The sequence below is a fragment of the Limulus polyphemus genome, unplaced genomic scaffold, assembly GCF_000517525.1.
Source record: "Limulus polyphemus unplaced genomic scaffold, Limulus_polyphemus-2.1.2 Scaffold925, whole genome shotgun sequence".
NCBI lineage: Eukaryota > Metazoa > Arthropoda > Merostomata > Xiphosura > Limulidae > Limulus > Limulus polyphemus.
The window spans coordinates 155,599-176,000 of record NW_013666535.1 but is presented as its reverse complement, the minus strand read 5'-3'; the positions used below and the strand labels follow the sequence as shown (position 1 = coordinate 176,000).

Below are 20,402 nucleotides of genomic sequence, written 5' to 3'. Positions count from 1 at the left end.
AAATATATTTACTTTATTGTAAATTGATTGTGATCATCAAAAATGTTCTTCTGATTTTGTCAAGTAATAAAAGATATATAAAAAATAAATTAATAACATTTAACAGTCAATGAAATGAATGTTTTTTTTGTTTTCACTAGCAGAGTACCTGGCCTTGCTTGGATGAAAATGGCTCTAAATATCCCCGAGTTGTTTTCATTACATAAACCATATTAATCATGATTTTTTGCAAAAAAATCAAAATGATTTCTCTACCTAACTAAATATTTTGATTAAATCAATAAAAATAACAATGTGCGAAAAAATAAAAATTTGCTAAAGCTATATTAAATTAAAGCAAAACTGGGTACATTGCTTTTTGTATGTGGTTTGCATAACATTTCAAGCATCCAAAACAAAATGCCGTGTGGTCAAATGTTGCTTGCAGTGCATTCTGACTTTATTATCATTCCATTTAATGAAGAATTTATTTTTTACTTCTCGTTAAACACAACGTAAATGAAAATTTGCCAATACCAAATGTTTTTGTAGTCATCTTTTATAACTGATTTTTGCAAGTAAATGCAAGCAAAGCAAAAGATAAGGCTGAAGCAAGCTTTTTGAGTTTAGCATGTTTGAGAAAAAGCACCAGCCTTTTTCAGTTAGGAGTAGTTAGAGGGTAGGCATCTATGTGTAGAAGAAAGAAGGTAAAGAGCACAAATGAAGGCTCCACAAAGTTTTAAATCATTTTAACACATAATTGATCATGGATAGAATGACTAATAGAAGTCCTCACACAGAGAAAAAATGTAAGTAATAGCCCCCTTGACCAAAAAAATTCATTCTTTTCAATTTGAGACCAGTTAGTCATCCCATTTGGAATAAATTGCTATATTGGTCACTTTGGTCTCAATTTGTGGCCTCAAAATGGCCTATGAGGCCATAAGCACATAGCCCATGTTACTTCCCACACAAAGTTGTATCTGTACCCCGAGTATGTTGCTTTTGAAGATGTGGCCGTGCATAAGGAACAGACCCACAGATAGGGGAGATACATTCGTGCTTACGTATATATATTTATTTATTTACAGATTAAAATGTAGAAATTACTAATTGCTTGTTAAAAAAAGGAGGGGTTGAGTATTATATGAAAACAATTTTACAGCCTCACCTTGTTGTTATAGTTCATATTGCTGGTCACTGTCTGTCTGATGACCGTGCATCATGGCAATAGCCCTGCAGCATAGCTTCCATTGCTATATGCTCTGTCATAAGGCTGTCATGTCCAAAACACTGCATTTGGTGACTTGACTGGTATGTTTTTGTACTGAATCACTTTATATCCATTTCATTCTCCAACTGCTTGAGATGTGCAATGATTAAACAGACATAAACATAATGTTATAAAATATAATGTTCAGTGAAACATTTGCTTTGGTCTCTTAAGTTTTTATTTTTGATCATGCACAGTGTTCTCTTTGTAAAGAGAAATATATTTAGCTTTAAAATGCATATGTCTTAAAAATAACTGCTTTCTCTATGTCTAAATTACTGTTTTCTTCAATAAAAGTGCCTTCCAGAAGAAAATATGCAAGGGAAAGAGTGTTAAAAGATTTGACCATCGTAATGCACCTAGATATCGCACACAGCCTGTAACTGTGAATGAACTGAATGAAACAGATGGGTGAGTTGAAGTAAATCAGTTCCCAAAGTTGTAATATTCAATTTGTGAATTATTTCTGCTGTTTCTGTAAGTTTTCTTCAAAGCATGTGGGTCCTAGTCTCATGTATAAGCTATTATATTATAAAGAGTTTAGTGTCAGTCATGCTGCACCTGCAGTCAACCATATTTAACTCTTGACTAGACTTTTAACAAGAAATATATATAATATTATAAAACTGATTTCAGTGTAATAAAAAACTTTTATATTTTAAAACATATTGTGTGATAAAACAAATTCTTGATAATATCAGAATGAAAGTATTGTGCATCATGGCAGTTGATGTAGATGACAGTTTCGACCTGCAAGTTTTTCTTTTTTTACCATTTTAGTTCTAACAAGTATGGTTCAGTCATAACTAAATTTGTGTAAAAGATTAGATGTTAAAAGTATTCATAGAACATTCACTAAATAAACTTAATCAAAAACACTTGTTTTCAAAAATTCTGTTTGTAATTTAGTGGAGCAGCATTATCAAAAATATTTTAACTGAAAATAACTAAAAATTCCATTTGGAACAAAAAACAAAAAATATTGGTTTAAGGTTTACAGTACTCTGAAATTAAATCCTGTAAAAAAAATTAAAATTTAGTGTCATTGTTAACTCCTTAAACTTGAGCAGATGCTGCCTACGTCTGCCCAAAAATCCCGATTTACCCATCAGACAGTCACAGCATCTGATAACATTTATATCTCCTTGGCTGAAAACTAATCCAAACCATTTTCGTACCCACCTTTTATAAAAAGACCAGAAATTTTATAAGATATGGCGATAGTTATTAGACATCAAGGAAATTTCAGCAGAATGTGCAAAAAAGTATGGGTTTAAAAGAGTTAACTTTTCTTCATAGTATATTTTTGTTTTTGTTATATCTGCATTATTGAAATAAATATATAACAGCAAAATCTGCACGTGACACTATGGAGGGGGAGTTTGAAAAATATAGGAAACTAATCAACCTGTCCAATGGGAAATACTAGTTGTTTTCAAAATATATAGAGAACTTATTAGTTATCTTTGTTTATTTGGGTCTAATATATTGAAAGTAAATTTATTTTTAAGGCTAGAAAATACATGTAAAGCTTGAAATCACTTTTGAATTTACTGTTTCCTTATTTTTATCCTAGTTTGGAATCTGTACAGGCATTTCGTGCTCTTGTGATGAAGAAAGCATCATTTGATATATTTGCACAACGAGAGAAGGAATTGGCTCCTGAGAAACTGTCAATTTCAGATAAAAGAAAAGAGTACCCACAACCTTACAGACCTGATAAAAAGAAAGATCGACGTCAAGGAGTCAGATATCGTACTTTACCTGTGACACTTGAAGAAATTATTTGTGCATCAGATAGAAATTCATCAATTTCATCTCCTTTGAATTCACCTGTATCTATGCAAAAGCCCACTCATCCTAAAAGTGAATCATCTGAAGAACTACATTTGAAAACTTCTGGAAGTGAAGATGAGTTGTCCAAAATGAGTGTAGCTGCTAAAGCTACACTTTTTAAGCAGTTAGAAGCTCAGCAGAAACAGCCCGTTCAAGCGATAGGAGCAAAGCGAAAAATTGCCAATAGACGTTTTCTTCCTCGTTCACAGACGCAGCCAATTACTGAGGAGGAAGTTCATGAAGCCTCCAAACTTGTCAAAGAGGATGATAAATCAAGTGAAAGTAATCAAGAAGAAGCAGATAAGAACAATTCTGTGAGTACAGATGAAAAGAAAACTGCTTCTGATTCAGAAGATGATCCAGTTAACCTTAGTCTTGCTGATAAAATGAAACTTTTCAACCAAAAGATTGGTGATGAAAAGAACAAACCTCCAGCTGTTGCTCCAGATCCAAATTCACGGAGAAGGTGCTCCAGGTTCAAAACCCAACCCGTGACATCAGATGAGATTGAGACAGTTAATAAAGTGTCCTTGTTAGCTGCAAGTCTATCAAGATGTCATGAGTTGAAGGAAAACACTGATCAGATTTCTCATTCTAAAACTTTTACACCACCTGTAGGAGGAAGACTTGTTCTACCATTATTACCTGGAATGAAAAGAACAGTTGCATCAGATAAAGGAACAACTAGTTCTGAAGATACAGACAGCAATAATTTTAACAAAGGTAACATAATGAGTATATGAATTCTGTCATATCAGAACTGTTTCATTGTTTTACTTGCAAAGAACTCATTTCTATCTGTTTTCTTCTATAAAATTCCCTATTATTAAATCATTATCATAAGTTGAATTTTAAAGAGCAAATTGATTTATTATAGTAGTGTAATAATGCAAAATAGTTTGTGTTTTTGTAAAATTAAAATTTCATAACAATTTTTCTTACATTTTGTTTTTTTACACACTGAAATGTTTTAACAAAAATATGAAGTTTCAATCATAAGAGAATTTTCTGAAATTCTGGTAAGAAAAGAAGTAAAAAAAACATCCACAAATTAAGTTGTTGGATTATGTAAAAATAAAGAAAAAATATATTTTTGTTAATGTCTATATTAATTAAAAACTTCACATTAAATATCACTTCCAGTATTAATATTGAAAACTAGTTAATTTTGTTACAAAGAAAGAAGGGCATATTCAAAGTATGTGTTGTTTTTCTTTTCTCGGAGAACATGTAATATTTGTGAGAGAATCATTACTGAGTGCAACAAAATTTTAAAAGCCATTAATGCCTGAAATGTCAATTATATATTTTTATTTTGACTTATCATTTTTCATCACTACCATTGAAATTTTTTTCTAATCTTGAAAGGTATTTTGAAGAAAGAAACTTTACATCCTACAGCTGCCTCTTCAAGAGGAATAGTTGTGCCTAGTATATCTTCAAATCTTGCAATTAACAAGGAACAATTCACAGAGTCCTCAGAAATTAAAGGAATCCTTAAGACACAGAATGCAGATCAGGAACCTCCAGCTTTGAAACCCATACTGAAACCTGAAGGAAGTTTTGAGTCTAAAGAAGAATCCAGTGAGTCATCTAGCACAAGTTCAAGTGAAGATGACAGTGATGAAGAAGAAGAAGAATCTGGTAGAGGATATACTGGCAGTAAAACAGTTCTAACAGGAGGACAGAGTCACATTATTTTTGGCACCCACACTTCCAAAACCGAAGAAACCAGTTTGTCCGCTAGTTCTTCCATCCGAGAAACGAAGAAAATCACTAACCCAGCTGTCCAGCGCCGACTTAATGCTTCTATTCGTAAGAAGGAAGAAAGGTAACAAAAAATATATGTATCTGTTTATTTTTTGTTTCAGCTGTTATGAATGACATTTTTTGTGGGTGTGTTACATTTTTCAGCACATAAAATCCACTGTCATAATTGAAGTAATGTATTTTGAAGAATGTCCTTTATAAGTCAATGATTAATATCATCACATTTTATTTATGTGGTTCCTCTACACTATACCAATTTTGATATACCAAAAAGCCTCTTTTGTAATTGCTGTTCAATTTTAAAATTAATTGCATCAGCTCTGTCAGAGCTAGATTCGTAATATTGCCAAGAAGTTTGATAAAAGCAATTCTTTCGTAATTATTTTTTCAAAGAACAATTTAAGAAAACAGATTATTTAAACAATCAGAAAAGACATTCTAACAAAAATTTGTAATGAGTCATGATTACTTATATACCATTAAGTATGGAACAAATGTAAAGTATCTCATTGGAGAGATTTGATATTTTTGGTATAATATTCAATTCAGTATTGTTATTTTAGTCATGTTTTGGAAACCAAAAGTGTCTAATGTAAGAGTACATGCTGAAGCACATCACACAATTTTCTGTGAAGAATTTTGGCTCAGTTTTATTATCTTTAATCTCTGTGGCAATGCAGAAATTCTCCTTAATATAAAGAATTTAACAAATTATTTGGTGTTGTCTTTTTAGGATGAAATTTCTGGTCGTAGTTTACATCCTTTAATCTTGTGAATTATTCTTTGTTCTTGTTTTTTGGTACTTATTCTAGTAACTAAACCAGTTGAAATTTTATGCACTGTCTATGATCTTAAATACATGTACATGAATCTGTTTTTTTCCACACACTAACTACACAGAAACTTTCAACTCAACGTATTGCCAGTAGCAGCAGCACCAGCCAAGTGGAGGCCATAAGCTACAATATTTTTAACCTCCCTCCACCCACTTCTATAAAATATTAACTGCATTATTACTTAAATAAGTAGTTTTCTTTAACTACCTGTTTATAGCTGTTGAAATACTTGTGTATCTATCTTTAAGTACCTGTTTATAGCTGTTGAAATACTTGTGTATCTATCTTTAAGTACCTGTGTATAGCTGTTGAAATACTTGTGTATCCATCTTTAAGTACCTGTGTATAGCTGTTGAAATACTTGTGTATCTATCTTTAAGTACCTATATACAGCTGTTGAAATACTTTTGTATGTTACTTGTTTATAGCTGTTGAAATACTTGTATCCTCCTTTAACTACCTGTTTATAGCTGTTGAAATACTTGTATCTTCCTTTAACTACCTGTTTATAGCTGTTGAAATACTTTTTTATCTTCCTTTAAGTACCAGCTTTCAATCGGTGATGTACTTTTGTGTCTTTCCTGAAGGCTGTTTTAAATTCTTGATGTACTTGTGTATATTCCATTAAGCGTATACCATTAAATATCTGTTCACAATCTTTGATATACTCATGTATTAACCATTAACAGCAGTTACATAAATCTAGTTCTGGCGTTCTTGATGTTGTAACTTGTGAACAGATTATCTTCATGAGACTAACATATTTTCATAACAACGACGGATTTTTCACATAAGTGACATGTAAAGCCGAATATTAAACCTGCTCTGAAGTTTTCAGCAAGTGCATGTGCTATTATTATTGCTATTTTTAAACGTTTCTAAATATACAAAATATGTATATTACAGAGATAGATAAACAGGGCTGTAATAATTAGTTTACGAAGTTTTAAGATCCCAAAATATACGTTTTATTCTAAACTTGGCTATAAGACAATTATTTACAGGATTAAGGAAAAACGGAAACAAGTTAACGCTGCCATGTTACTGCGAAATTTACATATAAGATTTAGAAAGCCCAGTCGCCTTCTCTCAAGGTTATACATCTAGTTCAGCCATCTGTAAATTTCGCTCGCAACTCGACCTTACAACACAATTTTTACATAACTCATCTTTACTTGCCAAGACGATTGTGTTTAGTCCCCTGTAAATGATTTGTTCGAAAACCCTGGCACGCTCCAGACTTCCCAAAATAAGCGTGATCCCATCTTTAATTCGGTGTTCTTGAAACCAAATTCCTCGTGAATCGTTTTACATAAAACAGAGTTATGTGTCGAAAAGAAAAAAAAAATACCGCAACTTTCCTGTGGAATCTTATTGCCTCATTGAATGTTTAATTTTCCGTAAGCAGAAATGTGGCACCCTCATAATTTCTTTTTTTTTAATCAGAAATTTTACATGTATATATGGTACATAGCTAGATATCAAAAAACGAGTAGTGTTGAATTCAAAAAATAAAACTAAACCTAACATTTTTGAAAGGTCTTATGTGCCCATCAAACTTGACATCCAACCGTATGATTACAGCCGTCTTGTGTCCTTGTACAGCTGCCAGCCGACTGGTAGCACTGTGTGCAACTTTAATTACATTGTTAGTTCAGCTCCAGTGTATCCAGTGTATAAATGCAAACGTGTAGGTGTAATGTTATTTAGTTAATTTATACACGATGTGCAGGCGTGTGATATCATTGAATGTAGTAAGAATACAAACCATCGTAGTCCATCCAAATAATTTCCTTATACTTAAGTTATTTTGATGGAAGTTGTATTGACTTTTCAAGTAGAAATTAATTTTCGCTAATTATTGTTAACTTTTACAGTACTTATTGCGGGTATCAAAGTATAATGAAAGTTTCTGTGACTTGGTGGAGTACTAAGTATTGATGAAAGTCGATAGCATGAAAAATTTACCCAGCAAGAGCAGGTGTAGTCACAGCTACGATTGTGACGTCATTGCCCGATGTAGTTATAACGCACAGGTGTTCGTTATGTACCGTATTGCATTCGTTGGCATTCAGTTACTGTATAAAACTTAAAGCATGGATGCTTAGAATTATGTGCTATCCAAAAAATTATAAACAGAGTTAGCATTCAAACAATCTTGGTCATAAGCCATTTGGGCAAAAAAAATAGCATCGCATCATACAGTAATAAACTATAGCTAATGATCCAGCCCTCTGAAACATCACGTAATTTTATGAAATGTTCACTCAAAATGGTAACGTATAAATTCTTGATTGTTTTTCTAGTTCAAAGGTTTGAAACTCTGAAGTAGCCACTGTTTTTAATCGCTAAACATTAGTCCAGAATATTTGTTCGTACCGCTGTATCAGTGTGTATTTATATATATATATTTCTACAGCTAACTAGAATGTTCTTAACCTGAGAAAATTTGATACTTGAACAGGTGATTTGCGCAAGGCACGAACTTGTTTTTGAAATGATAAAATGAAACGACATAATTTTGTTTGCAGCATTAGTCATTCCACAAACGACGCATTATGGTTGTTCTGGTTCTTAAAAAAAATTTCCTGTCTATGATCTTCGTTAAAATATTTTAGTGTGAAAATATTTGTCAGCAATCTCATTTATTGTTTTACATTAATTCATATTATTACTGCTAAGGAAGTGAATAAACTGTACACATAAAAACTACAGGCGTAGTTTGTATTTACGACGCACAAAACAAAATATCTTTGTTCTTAGAAATTTCGTGATTTTAGTCCATAGTAGTACTACCAAGGAAGTGAATAAACTAAACTGTACACATAAAAACTACAGGCATAGTTTGTATTTACGACACACAAAACAAAATATCTTTGTTCTTAGAAATTTCGTGATTTTAGTCCATAGTAGTACTACCAAGGAAGTGAATAAACTGTACACATAAAAACTACAGGTGTAGTTTGTATTTACGACACACAAAACAAAATATCTTTGTTCTTCGCAATTTCAGTCCACAGTAGTGCTACCAAGGAAGTGAATAAACTAAACTGTACACATAAAAATTACAGGCATAGTTTGTATTTACGACGCACAAAACAAAATATCATTGTTCTTAGCAATTTCATGATTTTAGTCCACAGCAGTACCGCTAAGGAAGTTAATAAACTGTACACTTAAAAACTACAGACGTAGTTTGTATTTACGATGCATAAAACAAAATATCTTCGTTCTTAGCAATTTCATAATTTTTACATGCTGAAACCGTTTCTTCTAGAGATCGTTCTACATCTAACCACGAAATAATGCTGTTAGTACTTTAAGATTTAAGCATATTCAATCTACTTGGTGGGTGGAAAAAATGCTTCAAAAGGTTGAAGGAGGTCGAAATGTGCACCATTTTTACAAACATAACGAATTGAATGTTGTAGTGTTTTAAAACAACCAGTGATTGTGATGGGTTATCTGATGAGCCACATCAACGGCCAAAGATTATACTAACTGTTGGAAGGAAGTTGAATTTGAAGAATAGGTTATATTTCAAACATGAATTATCTGTGCCTATGTGTGTGAACAACATTCATCTTGTACTATTTCTTATTTTGATAATTTGATTGAAGTTGATTGTCGTATAAAAAGCAATGTAGCTTGCTTTTGGTAACAATCATCCAAACGGTCAAGAACACAGTAAAATATCGGAAGCAAAAATTTGGCGTTAATATAGTATGGTGCTTTTTAGTTGAAGCTTATGATGGCTCAGCAGTAAGCTTGAGAGCTTAAAAAGCTAAAATTTGCGGTTCAATCCCTGAGATGAGCACAGCTTAAATAGCTCATTATGCATGTTTGCACTTAATGTCTCCATTTTGGCTCAGCAGTAAGTTTGAATGCTTATAACGTCAATATTTGGGGCTCGATCCCTGCGATGGACAGAGCACACATAGCCCATTGTGATTTTTGCGCTAAACGACTACATTTTGTGCTAAACAACAAACAAACTTACGAACTTGACTTTATGTAACGGGGCCCTCATTCTGTTGCGAAGCTTTTAGCTTATCAGGCCATATTTTTTTGTTCATCTGCATATTGCAAGATTTTGATACACAGTTCAAGTTTATTCTAGATGTGTGATTGTTATAACTCACACCTACCTCCTCCCCTTTAAAATTCAAAGTAAGTATCATAGGATCTTTAGGGTGGAGGGTGATAAACTTCACCTTTCTCTAAATTACTAAGTTTTAGCCCTGTACTAAAAGTCAACACACCTTTTGACGTATGTTCAAAGATTTAAGTTCGTTTGGATCATCCTACGTGCTTAGTGTGGGATCTTACTAACACCCACTCTGGTGCCACGTACCTTGGTTATAGTTCAGGTGTAAATAGACATCATTTTGAGAACTGTACCATCATTAGTACGGGACAAATCAGAATATTATTGACCATTGCATGGATTTGTAATGGCAACAAAATACGTCAATGTAATATTTTAAATTCGGGTTCGGAGCGTATTTGTCATCATGCTGAAGACGAAGAGAATGTGTTACGTAAGCCACAGGTGAGGCAGAGGTTTGATGTCTGTGGTTAACTAGATTTAGGGTTTCATTTTTGATCGTGGTTTTCAGAGTTATTTTTGTTTTGGAAGTATATGAGCGATTGGAAAAGTCTGACAATATTTCGTGTGATATTTTTTTTTATAGTTGTCAGATAGTTCACTGAGCTGTAAAAGTTGATATAACGGTGGTCTCCGTTGTGTGTATGTGTGAGTTACACTTGCAAGTTATGTGCGACTATGTTGGTAATGTACTATTTAAAGGCACTGCATACGAGTGCTACTGTATTGTTTGCATACATGTTTTAATTATCGTTGCAACACTAAAATTACCGTGTCTATTTTGGCGTGTTAGCTGTTCGTTTCTTATTAATTCACTTGCGCCTTTACCGTGTAGTTTTGTGCGAAGAACCGAACAAACGAACAATTAACTCAATTTTGTCTTTAAATATCAAGAATTATCTCTGAACAATACGTGGGTAAATCTATAACTTTGCATGTTTCAACATTTATTTATTTTCTTTGTATTGCGTCATTACGTTTCGAGTTACAAATGTGTACGATCGTCTAATTTGTTAGAAAACTTTGAAATTAGGGAAGTAAGGCCATTGGAAGCACACTCGGTATTTTATTAGGCTCGGGCATTTATATATCCGTTAGAACTCGAACAAAAACATGTCGATATTTGGAGATTAACGGAATGTTGATTTATCAGTCCCAGCCATTTATGACCCTTAGACATAGAGAATGTTAAAAAAGTGGGTACATAGTACATATAGAGACATTGACCTCTTCGACTCTAGAACAATCTTTAAGAACTGCTCACAGCGCCCTCTAGATATAAGTTACTACACCTACTATTCCTGGACTTTATTGACCCAACGTAAAGTAACACTGAAACAAAAAGGAAGTATAATTATGCGTTTGTGAGAAAATGCGGAAAAGGGAATAATTAACAGAAATAATCTGTTGATGGACACAGAACGAGGATGAAGAACATTTCGACATACATCACTTGTTGGGTCACGTCTTATCATACGGATACATGATATTTAATAGGTGTGAGATTATTGAAGTTAGGTCGAGTTACGTTAAACATATAAACACTTTATATTCTTACCAGTGAGACAATCATAGAAATGTCTAAAATAAACCAATTTTACTCAGATTGAATGTTCTATGTTTTCATTTTTTTGCGCTATTAATTAGTTAATACCCCATTTTACATTTAATGGACAGTTTAATTTTCGTAATTATTTCCTTAATAGACGCCGATCTTTTACATCAGTACCGAGCATACAGCCACATGTCGTAGTTAAAAGGCTACATCTGAAAATGTATACCATCGTATGTATGTATGTGTAAACTTTTCTGAAATAAATACACGTAATATAGGAAAATAAATCTACACTGTACAAAGGCGCGCATACAAAAACGTGTTTTTTGATTTCCACAGTCATCATTTTTAATTGAAGGAAAAGTACCTGAAGAATAAGAACGATTATTGTGTAACCACACCTTATCATGACATGTTTGAATTAGATTATGTCAGACAGGTTATGCGAGTTTCAGTAGTGTAACTTTGTGAAAATTACTTCCGTTCATCGTTTGTAAGTCACTTTCTGTATTTGTGTTATCTCGCGAATGAATGTTTTTAATGATCATGACAAAGTTTCATTAGTGCACGTGAGTTGACAAACTTTGTAGACTCGGGCACGTCGTAAAAAGTTAGAGTTTAGCAATATTCTAACTTGCAGATTGGACAATTAATAGTTATTGTACATTTATGAAGTTGTTTGAGTGTGAATGTATGAATTATATTGATGTGTAGTGGTTATAATGTTTTGACAGTATTACATTGGCTTCATGAGTAGTGGTTATAATGTTTTGACAGTATTATATTGTCTTCATGAGTAGTGGTTATAATGTTTTGACAGTATTATATTGTCTTCATGAGTAGTGGTTATAATGTTTTGACAGTATTACATTGTCTTCATGAGTAGTGGTTATAACGTCTTGACAGTATTATATTGTCTTCATGAGTAGTGGTTATAATGTCTTGACAGTATTATATTGTCTTCATGAGTAGTGGTTATAATGTCTTGACAGTATTACATTGTCTTCATGAGTAGTGGTTATAACGTCTTGACAGTATTATATTGTCTTCATGAGTAGTGGTTATAATGTCTTGACAGTATTATATTGCCTTCATGAGTAGTGGTTATAATGTCTTGACAGTATTATATTGCCTTCATGAGTAGTGGTTATAACGTCTTGACAGTATTATATTGTCTTCATGAGTAGTGGTTATAACGTCTTAACAGTATTATATTGTCTTCATGAGTTGTCGTGATAACGTCTTGATGAATGGTGGTGATGATAATGTAAAACTGACGTGCCCCATTGCAACTATAATATGGTTAAGTTATATAACAACATTTATATCTTGATTTATTGAGGCTCAGAAAATCACCCACAAAATAATGGAAAAATTATGGACAATTTGATGGACGTTAAAAACCGGAAGATGAGAGCTTGTTATTACACAGAGGTAATTTTTATGTTCTTGTTTTTCTTCCTGGTATACATGCGTACGATTAATGGTAAAGTGTAGGTGTCGATAATTCAGCTCATTTTTCTGTGATATTTGTCTTGTGCTTCATAGTGCTGTTGAATAGTTTCATATACGGTCTTCTACATTGTCCTAACCCTTACCAACACAAGTTATATTAGCAAGTATAAAACGCGGGCTGTGTTCTCAAGGCAAACTGGTTTCGACTTGTATCACGGTTTGAGTTAGCACGTGAGTGTATGAGTGAAATTATTGGGTTCAACTATTGTATTTTGATTGTCAAAGTAATTGTTCTATACTGCGTTAGTTTGTTTCACGTACAGGACGTCTTTTTCCGTATATTATGTACGTTTGTGCGTGTAGAAAACGATGGCAATTCTACGTACTTGGATGGCACATGTCGAAGTGATCAAGACGAAGGTTGGCTTTTGTATTGTTTAAATTGCGATTTAGTTGTTTATAATATAAAAGAAGAAAGACGGGAAGTGGCACTTGAGACTGCAGTATATATGTATACACACACAAACGGGCGATAACGCTGTGGAAGATATATAAAACCTAAACAGCAGTAGGATAGGTAGAAACGTGATGTGTAGAGTCTAGTCTCGTGCTGGACAGATAGCTTTGTACATATACTTCCGTCAGTGATACCAGCTTACGTTCTATACTACTCTCTCTAGTGTTTTTGTTCAGAGAAGTATTGCTTTTTTCTATCATTTATTTATCCACGTACGTTAATAATGTTCAGTCATTCCGAAAGTTTGGTACGTCAAAGTACAAGATAACTATTTAAAAAAAGGAAAAAAACTATTTAAAATGATTTTATCTTTAAAACTTCTGGCCCTGAATAACGTTTACTACTCTCGTTTCTCTTCTGGTGATTTTTTTCTTCTTAGTGGTAGTAGTTCATAATATATAATAATTTTTTCTTTTATAATCACCGTGTAGTAATAGTGATTTGATGTGGAGGGAACATGCTTTAAATTTTTATATACAGTCAAATTTATATAGTCAATCTACTAACCATAGGAAACTGTTTCTGCAGCATTGTCAAGCAGTAAGTTTTAATTTCTGTCACGCTTGTCTTAATAATTCAATGTGTGAGTTTATTCTGCTGTCATATAAACCTATTATTATGAAATGTTAGAAAAGTCTTTTTTTTTTAAGACGCTAGTGAATGTTGGAAATGAGGATGTCACTGTAATTCCATTCTGTAGAGATCCAGAAGATTCAATGTTTAAGAAATCGGTAAACGTGATGTTACCACCAGTTTTGTTTTTACAGTTAGAATGTGCAGTTTTTATACGTATGTTTATTTATAGATAAACACAGTAAAGTGGAGACGTTACTCAGCTCAGCTGAATGTTGCTTCAGCAGAACCGTAAACCCAAACAGTTTTATAGTTATGTCATATCTTCGTTGGAGGGGGAGGGGTATGTGTGTGTGGTGACTTTTAAGAAATTAATGGTTGAGTTATACCTCGTTTTATATCACATGGTTTCTATTCACTCTATTCATTTCGTTTCAGCACCTGTTACTAAAGTTATTTCTGGTGCTTGTGGCGAATTTTGAGAAATTTCTCGACATGAACCAAGAAGGAAAACAAATATGGCGAATGCAACATGTTTTTATAAAACTGTGAGTTGCAAGTTGTGGTACGCGAGAACCTTTGAAAAGCATTGGATGGAAGCACTTAACGTTCTCGTAATAGTAGTTAACTCTTAGTTTTGTTTACCATTTTATCAGTATAAATCAATTTTACGTCGTTGTTCTTTAACAATTTTTTTACAATTATATACATCAGGGGTACGCCGTTGGCTCAGAGATCTGACTGAGGTTACACAGTATAAAAACATTAGGAACAACTACTTTGAAACAATATGATATCGTATGAATAGTATAATGATAAGTAAAATGGGTCTCAGTCCAAAACATGCAAAAAAAAAAAAGAAGAGAAAACTACAATCCTGTGTAGAACTGGAAGGAGGAAACATTAAATTATGGCCTTGACTACAATTAGTCATATCCCAAAGAGCTGGAAGAAGGGGAGGATGGTACTTTGCAAGTTATACCCTTTCGATTTTAAAATTATGTCTCTTAGCTAACGAAAAAACAAAAGTAACTCGGAAGTGTCAAAGAACTTTTTACAAATTATCCGTTTATCAGATCGTGTCAGTTAGAGGAGTAGTTCGAATTTCAGTAAAATAATGTTTCATAGTAGTCTAGCTCAGAGAATATAGTTAGTGGTTATAACTAACTTCCCCGTGCATTTTAGACATATTCAGCTTTCTTTGTGCAAATAATGTTCATTCAACATGCAAATGTCAGATGATATGTATACTTTCATTACTACGTCACATTGCTGTTATCGATAATATTACAAACTCGATCTCTTAACTGAAGAAGAATTAACAACCCTAGAAAAAGTTTTAAACGACAACATTGTGTCAGTCTGAATGAATGAACAGTCTTAACATCAACGTATGATTCATGTGTCATCAATATGAAAATAAAATACATGTCAAATAAGTACAAATTTTCTGTGGACCACTCCTTAATATAAACGAACACGCATGCGCATGCTATTAATTATAAAGTTTTTTCATGAACATGCTCAAATAGGCCAGAGATGGCTGTGACAGGACGAGTCCAAAATGCGATCTAACGAGAGAAGGGACAGAGTATATTGTCGTTATTGATGGACATATTACCCTTAAAATTTATTTCAGTTTTGCTTACGTAATATAAAAAGAAGCTTGTTATTCCGTTTATTAAATATTTATTTGTATCATTACTTAAAAACTACCCGCTTCTTTTCTTTAAACAAAATTGTATTGCTCTCAAAACTACAGTGTATACACATAGTCACATAAGCTATATCTAGGGCTGCAGTGGTTTAGTACTTACTTACACGTTTAAGCTTTTATGCAGCTATATAGCACATATTAATATAGTTGGCGTAATGAAACCATATAGTGAAGAATACTTTTCCTTGATGCCCCTTTGTTGCCTTGGTCACGGAGAAAATAAATTCTAGCAGATGACGTTTGCAATGTTATCAACATCTTGAGAGAAGTAAAGTAAAAATTTTCAGAGCTCAACTATTCTCGGATTGGAAGCTATGGCCACATAACAAGGCTCTCTCCATATCCTTTATATAGTAAGTTACTGTTCTATTACTTTAGTAACCCTTTCCGTATTATATCCGCTCTCATTGCCTTTAAAGAACTCTATCGATTTTTAATGCTGATGAGCTGTTTAAAACCAGAGACCTGTATTTAACCACTTTTCCTTTATACTTTGTGTTATACCAATGAATTTACACGTTACAGATCACATGATTTTCTTTGTTGGGAAAATATAATGTATCAAGTAAGAACATAAATAAATATAGGACATTATTATGTGCGTGAAATATCGGGCATTCAATTAACTTCTGGTCAACACAGTTACTTCCATCAATTATATTATTCTAATTGCTGAGGTTTGATTAAAAATTCAACAAATAGGATCGCTTAGTTCATGAAAGTGACTCATTAAAATTTTTCTTTTTAATGATCGATTTTATGTACATGATCAGTTTGTGAACATTTTTATCAACGAACCCTGTTAATTATGTATTAAAAAATCATTAATTATCCTTGTAGCGAAACAGCTTATTTTTGACCAGATGTTTTGTTTATATATATATATATATATTTGTCTTGATCACAAAACAAGAGGGATCGTTTAATATTAATAATGTGTTGTAAAGTTATTAAAATAAATAAACAAAAAATTCTTAGGTTGATAATCGCTCTGTATCTGTCCGAAAGTTCTCTTCACCACAGTGCTTGTCAGGAAGAACGCAAAAAAACAAAAACCATTAGCGTGTGAATGATTAATGACATAAAATACAAAAGAAAGTACTACCGTGTGGTGTATTTATAAATAATGCGCTTCTTTGTACGTTTTGTATGGCTTCATTATCAAACAGGAAACGTGAGGAATTCGTTGGTGTGCATAAATACCACACAAGTTACTAACGATCTCGATAAAGCTTCACAACGATTACTGACCTCCAATTTTCGCCGTTTTAATTAATTTTTCTGACGGTACAATATGCACGGAAATGAAGTCATCAATAAAAACAGTTGTGTAATAGTTTGTTCTTGTTTTTTTTCTTGTTCTTTACTAGCTGATTACTTATAAGACTCGACAAGTAAAACGGTAAAGATATACTCATACCAAATATTATTGTCGGAGGGAAAGGATCAAGTACAAATTTCTTACCTCACCCCTTATAATGGATTTTGTTTGTTTCGTTTGTTTAAGTACGTTTTATTAAACTTTTGTGGCGTTTTTTTATCATTATTTCTGTAATGCCATAAGGTATTATTCAGCTTTATTTGGAAACAGTTAAATTATTCCAATTCTTGATATTTGTATTGCATTTATGAAGCAATGTAATAAATTACAACATAATATAAGCACTGTCCTTCCAGCCAGAAAACTCCGACCTTTTGTTTTCCTCTAAGAATTACTTGTACAATGTTTTGTTCCTTTCTTTTTATTTTTCCAGCAGTGTAAAAGAATTCTCTGCCAGGTGGCTGTGTTACCTTTTTTTTTATGCTGCTTTGACACTATCCTGTCAAATATAGCTACTGTTTGCTTTAACTCAAAGTGTATTTTCAATTCATTGTCACTTGTGTGTAAAGTTTGTTATCCATTGATTTTCTTAGATGCTTGTGTTTATTTCTTACCAAAGTTTTAGACAAAAAGAGCATACTAGTGGGATCTTTACAATATACACAATCACTCTTTTCTGCTTTATTCATATTTTGCTAAAGCAAGTATTAAATGATTAATGCAATTTTTTTATAGAAAAGAAGGAAATCTTTGTGAAGTAAAAAAATAAACTGATATTTAGAATCATGTATGGGCAAATATAAGTTAAAACTATATATAATTTTTATTTCTTTCTGATGGATAATTTATTTTTTCAAATGTAAGCCTGATGCTTCGTTAACACCGTTAACCTATGACTGAACATTCATTTTCTTAGAAATAATTATTCAGTGTAATTCAAATCTTTCCTCTTTTTAATTTTGTAAGTTGAGTAACGAGAGAAGTAAATTAAAAAATGGTAAATTAAAAAAATTATGTCATTTTGCTGAGAATAATGTTATACATCTTGTAAAACATTTAAAAGTTGTATAATATTAAAATTACTTTCTGTTATCAAATATAACTTGTGCAAAATAAAATACCTAGAACAACAATTTAGATAATTTTATGGTATGACTTTGAAAAGCACTGTGGGATGAGGCTGAAATTTTAAAGCTCGCTGTTGATCTTATTTAAAATATATAGATATAACTTCTGATATCAACACAAAATATTGTTATGTAGGTTATGCATAACTTGATTTTGAAATCTTTATATGTTTGTTTAGATCTTTAGGACAAAACTAGAAAATAATAATTGAGACTTGGTTTAGGCCAGGGGTTTCCAAACTTTCTTATCATAAGACCTCTCCAGAACTTTCTGCATTCTGATGAGCCCCTCCACTAGACACTTTCATGTGCTTTCAGTTTGGGAACCCCTTGTTTAGTTGACAAAGCTGTGGTTGAGCAGGATTTTTTCTCACTTTCTACAATTTCTTGAAACAAGTGATAGTACCCATGAACTTGGGGCTGGGTGATTAGTGGTATTTGCTAATCAATTAATCAACAACTCCATTAATTGATTAGTACAGTCTTGGCAGCTGCCTTTCCTCTAGTCAGTAGTTCAAAATTAGTGGCAGATAGGCTTAGTAGCTTTGCCATAACAAAGGCATGGTAGAAAATTTTATGGCAAAGGGAATTGAACCAAGTCACCCTCAGTTCACCCCCACCCTCCCAAAAAAAAACAACATAATAATAATAATAAGGCTAAAATTGGGAAAAGCATAAATAGCCCATTATGTAACTTTGTACTTAACAACAAACAATCATAATAGAATATTTTGATTACTTGGATAGTAGAAATGATTGAAAAGAGTAATAATTAGAAGTCTTAAGTTTTATTAGATGGTTATGTTAATTTTCGTGACAATCAATCTAATCATAATTTATATTAATAGATTGTTGAAGTGGTCTAAATCAGTAATAATCAGAACCGCTAATTTCAATTAGTTGGTTATTTTCATGACATAGGTTTAATCATAATTTTGATCAATCGATTTGTTTACGATACTGGTTTATGTAAACATTGCTCATAAGTAATTGAATAGATTGCCTAGCTGAATGGCCAGGATTCAAAATACCCTATTTCAGATAATTATAGAAAAAAAAAATAATTTATTTATAAAAGAGTAAGTTGTTTCTGTTAAATTTTCTTTCAGTACATTTCTTTGGATGGTTGGGACAAAAAATGTTTATGTAAGTAAAGTTTAACAAAAAAAAAGTGTTAAACAAAGCAAATTAAAATACTTGCTCTTTTAATGTATTGTAATGGATCATATTTTCATGTGATAATTTGTGGGAGTCATAATCGCATTATTATTTATTTTCAGGAAGGTTTAATGATTTTTCATAAATATACACTCACAAAAGCCTTGACAACCATTTTTATGAAATTCTTGGTGATGCTTAAAATTTTGTAGATTTTCTAGATATTTGTACATATTAACAAGTTTTGTTTTGGCAGGAGAAGTATGCATGAAGTACGAAGCCACGAGGTTTTGTCCTCTGCATCTTCTTCTTCTGTGTATGCTATGGAAGCTCAGAAGTCTCTTGCTGCAGAGCTACAAAGAACATTTGCAATGCAGAGCCAGCACATGATTGCATCTGAGTGTAGTGATGGAAGTGGTACAGAGCAAGAACGACACAAGCTTTTCCCACCCACAAGAAGCCGCACACAACCACTTACCCAGGACGAAAAGGATGGGGTGGAAGAGCTGGGTGGTGGAAGCATAGCTGAAAGGTAAGGAAATTGTTCATCAGTTTTCTCTGACTGAGAAAAGTAGAGGAAAGAAAAGATCAAACAATCTTAAGAGCTTAGAGAGAGAAAGTAGCTGGTAACAGTATTTGCTGCTTATCTTTTGAGCTCCTGTTTGAAAGTTTTATGGTGTACAGATACCGTAATTATACCTCATCATGATATGGAGTACGAATATACCTTTATTCATAAAATGTTAGTAAGTTTCTTAACATAGTTACAAGTTATAGGCAGGATGTACCCAACCTTGAATTACTTTAATCTTGTCCAAAAGCAGTTACACATACTTGGGAAAAATACTAGAAGTACTGTATTTTTCGGAATATAAAATGCACCGGTGTATAAGAAGCATCCTTATTTTGAAGACAAAGTTTTGGGGGGGAAAAAAAGCTACAGTTGCATTTGAAAGATTTTTAATGAACAAAAATACAATTTGATACTTCAAAAATTAGTATATATTGTTCTAAACACAAAAGAGCTCAAAACATCAAAATAAGAAAATACCATAAATCAAAAAAGGTTTACTGTAATTTAGTTTGGTTCAAAACCTACAAAATCTTCATTGCTTTCACTGTAATTTATTTTTTATTATTTAGGGAGCATTATAAATAGTTACGTTTTTAAAAGAAA

General features: G+C 32.5%; 1 protein-coding gene across 4 annotated transcripts in view; it reads left to right on the top strand.

Annotated features, from left to right (window-relative positions):
- LOC106461270 (supervillin-like) overlaps window positions 1-20,402 on the top strand; it is a 150,000-nt gene that overhangs the window by 86,067 nt on the left and 43,531 nt on the right. For all 4 annotated transcript variants that reach the window (XM_022388138.1, XM_022388137.1, XM_022388136.1 and 1 more), the window contains exons 10-13: window positions 1,550-1,663; window positions 2,829-3,811; window positions 4,457-4,919; window positions 19,482-19,757. In XM_022388138.1, coding sequence (XP_022243846.1) covers window positions 1,550-1,663; window positions 2,829-3,811; window positions 4,457-4,919; window positions 19,482-19,757 — 1,836 coding nt within the window. The remainder of the gene's footprint in view (window positions 1-1,549; window positions 1,664-2,828; window positions 3,812-4,456; window positions 4,920-19,481; window positions 19,758-20,402) is intronic.